The 3,885-nt window shown below is 46.1% G+C and overlaps 1 protein-coding gene across 1 annotated transcript in view; it reads left to right on the top strand.

The window, feature by feature from the left end:
• The first annotated feature begins 3,120 nt into the window (after positions 1-3,120).
• CYP2E1 (cytochrome P450 family 2 subfamily E member 1) overlaps positions 3,121-3,885 on the top strand; it is a 10,092-nt gene continuing 9,327 nt past the window's right edge. The window contains 1 exon segment of the mRNA XM_024762132.1: positions 3,121-3,311. Coding sequence (XP_024617900.1) covers positions 3,121-3,311 — 191 coding nt within the window.

The following is a 3,885-nucleotide window of genomic DNA, read 5'->3' as shown; positions in this document are numbered from 1 at the left end:
CTAAGTTGGACCCTATCTCATACCATATACGAAACAGCTCAAAATGGATGGTACACGTAGAAGAAAACCTCAGAATAAATCTTCATGAACTTAGATTAGGCAATGATTTCTTAGATACGAACCAAAGCACAAGTGACAAAAGAAAAAATAGATCAACTTGACTTCATCAGGATGTAAACCTTTTGTGCTACCGAGGACATCAGCAAGGAAGTAAAAAGACAACCCACAGGACGGGAGAAAATACTTGCAAATTCTATACCCAGCGGGGACTTGTACCCAGAATAAACCATTTGGATGCAACTTCTCTGAAACATGTTTCCTCTGAGTTGTCAAAGTCCATGGTTTCCCTATACAATATTCCTTCTATGCCATTAAACGTATTGCAGGGTAGCTTTTTAAAAGATATCTGCTACTGTTCCAGGACTTTATTTCAAGTTGCTGCCACTGATTCTGCCAGTGTTGAAGGTGTGGCTCGCCGCAGGCCATGCCAGGGCACAGGAAGTTATTTTAAGTACACTTTAACCAAGATACGTGTTTACATTTGCCTTTTAAATGTAGGCACAAGTCTGATACACAGAATCAAAGTAAGTGCAGAAGAAATCTTTCAGTAGAAAAAAAAAACTGAGAAATAATAAAAGAGAGTTGGCAGCACTTTTTCTTTCTTAATGGGACCGAAAATAGGAGAACTACCACCGTAGGGAGAGTCTGTACTCTCTCATCTTGCTTTATCCAGTTCTGCATTGTTTGATTTGTTACAAGGAGCATGTCTTAATTTCCTAATTGAGATGGTATTTGTAATCTTTATAAACAATTGTTTAACTTCAATAAGGCCTTTCCATATTGTTTTACTAGTAAATTCTATCAAAATTTCAAAGTCCAGATAATTCCCTAACAATTTAAAGTATCCCAGACAATAGAAAAAGATGGAGAGAATTTTAATTGTTTCTAGAGTTAGCACAATTCTTACAGCAGATATAATGAAACATAAGAAACTGAAGCCCAATTTTGTCTCTGGCTATAGATGCACTGCTAAAAACACTATTAACAAGGTGAACCCACGAGCATGTAAAGAGCACCGTTCCATGAAAATCTTAAGACCGCTTCTATACGAAACAATGTTTTCGTCCAGCATCATACCAGCAGGTTTAAGGAGAAAAGTCCTAGGATTGTCTCAATTAAAAAGATATTTCATTACCTCAGCACTCATCCCTGCTAAACACTCCTTGCTAACTAGAGAAAGAAGAAAATCGTCCCAATGTGATTGTCTCTTTGCTACAACCAAACAACTATAGACTTGATGGAGAAGTACCCGTTCCCGTCAGGCACAAGGCAAGGCCACCTCTGTAATCCCAATTAGTCAACATTGTCCGAGAAGGTGTAGGCAACTGAATAAGATCCAAGACAAATAAAAAGGTCTTTTGCTTCTGCAAAGAAGGACTTAACAATGTCCTTACTTTCAAAAGACATCTGTACCTGCATTTAGAATTTGTTGTTGTTTGGCCCTCCAACGGCATTTCCACAGAGGACCTAGAATAGTAGGGCCTGGCCCCAGACCACCCAGGCTGCACCCCTGTGAGGTCTAGGTTCACCTGCGCCTGGCCTTGGGCCCCTTTGCAGGATGCACACGCTCAGATAAGCTGCCAGGTGTAGTTATTCTTGGCCAACGGGGGCCAGAGGGCCTTCTCTGCCTCAAGCGTCTGCTGTCCTCGCGCCCACCAGTCAGGGCTTGAATTGGAGCCCCAGGGAAGGCTGACCCTGCCCAGCCCTTAGCACCAGCAAGAGGGACAAACCAAGAAGAAAAATGTCGCGTGGACCCGGATGTCTGCCTGGCAGGCCTGGCAGGGTGGAAGAGGGCAGAGGGGGGTCAAGGTTGCTCAGTCTCCATCCTGTGGAACGCGCCCTGCAGCCCCACACCAGCCCCTGGGAGGAAAGACCAGAGCCCACGCAAGTTGGCAGGGCCTGCAGCCCAGCAGCTCATGGGCACAAAACAGGCCCGAGACTCCTGCCAAGGCCAATGTCCCTACATGGCACAATAAGTTAACAAGTCCAACACCAGTGACGTGGCTGCAGGTCTAGACGCAGAAAAATCACATTGCTAGCAAACTGGGAGGGAAAGTGGGTTAAAATTCAGTATGTGGAATGCAGCCTCGGTTTTACATAAATAAATATACAGAAGGTGATTTTTGTGCGCAAAGATAAGATATGTTAAAACATAAAGTCTACCAAAATAGTTCATTGATTTCAACAAACACAATCAAAATCCTAACGTATTTTTTTTAATTTGAAGAAATGATTCTAAACAGTGATTATCCCCTAATTTTCTACATTAAAAATGTAGTTAAGTTTTTCAAAATTGGTCAACTCTTTTCTTTCTTTTTTTTCTTCTACTGAATTTGCCAGTTGATTTGACAGAGTGGAATAAATGTCAGATGCTGAATTTTCCTTCTCGGGCTTATGAATTTGGCTGTTGGTGATTCAGTGCCACTGGGGCTTATGAATTTGGCTGTTGGTGATTCAGTGCCACTGGGGCTTATGAATTTGGCTGTTGGTGATTCAGTGCCACTGGGGCTTATGAATTTGGCTGTTGGTGATTCAGTGCCACTGGGGCTTATGAATTTGGCTGTTGGTGATTCAGTGCCACTGGGGCTGCTCAGACAAACCTGCTCAGAGGTGAGACCTGCACCAGGAGATCAGGCACTCTGCCATGGAGACTGTCAGCACATAATTGATGTTGGTCCGTGTAAACACGACCGTACTCCTTCTTGTCCAATCAGTGTCAAAGGGAGGACAGGCCATCACCCCATGTTCTGACGTGTGGGTTGGTAGAGCTCCCCTGGATGCCGAGTTTACTGACATTGGTGCAGGTGTCAGTAGCCAGTGCTGGCAGAGCCCAGGCGTGGCCAGGTGGGTGCCTGGATGGAGTTCTAAGCGGCAAACACTGAAGGGATCGGCCTTTGAAATGGTGGCCAACAGCAGCTAATAATAAACTAATATCTTGGGCCAGAGGAAAAGGAAGGTGACATTGGTTGGCTGGTCACCCTCCTTCTCAAGGATGCGCTATAAAAGCTGTGCCTCTCTCCAGGAGTGTCCGCATGAGTCGGCAGATCCCCGGAAGGCACCATGGCCGCCCTGGGCATCGTGGTCGCCCTGCTGGTGTGGATGGCCACCCTGCTGCTCATCTCCATCTGGAAACACATCTACAGCAGCTGGCAGCTGCCCCCTGGCCCTTTCCCACTGCCCATCGTTGGGAACATTTTCCAGTTGGAATTTAAGAATATTCCCAAATCCTTCACCAGGGTAAGAGAAATATTGTTGATTTGAGGGAGGAGCATTCAGGAATTCGCTGTAATATGTGTGCATTCAATTCACTCTCAGACAAATTGTAATTCAATACCAGCTTGTTGTGAATTAGCTGAATTACCAGTAGCACCCAAGAGTGATGTTCAAAATATTTAGCGAGTGTTACAGCTCGGGTATGGAGCTCAGTGGGCCTTGGCCATGGCTGGCCCCGAAGGCCCTTGCTCGAGCAAAGCGTTAACTGCCGTGCTGTCGTTGGGTGGCTTGGCCAGGGCAGTGTGGCCGGGGCTGCTGCTCTTTGCCACTGGGATGCAAGGAGGGACACGCGTTGAGACCAGACGCACGCTAGCTGCGTGTCAACCTGCAGCACTCCGTAGACGCCAAAGAACAGGGGGAAAAGTGAAGTGTTTGACCCCCCACCCACCACTATTGTTGTGAACAGTGAATGAGCTAACAAATCTAGAAACAAAATGCGTTACCGAGTCTATTAAATGAGTTAGTAAAAGAACGCCACAGGGCACGGAGCCGCTCTGAAAGGCGTTGAGGAGCTTCGGGGCCTCCAGCAGCGTCCTGGGGGCTGGGACCTTG

Source organism: Neophocaena asiaeorientalis, unplaced genomic scaffold, assembly GCF_003031525.2.
Source record: "Neophocaena asiaeorientalis asiaeorientalis breed wild unplaced genomic scaffold, Neophocaena_asiaeorientalis_V1.1 scaffold356, whole genome shotgun sequence".
NCBI lineage: Eukaryota > Metazoa > Chordata > Mammalia > Artiodactyla > Phocoenidae > Neophocaena > Neophocaena asiaeorientalis.
This window is presented reverse-complemented; position numbering and strand designations above follow the sequence as displayed.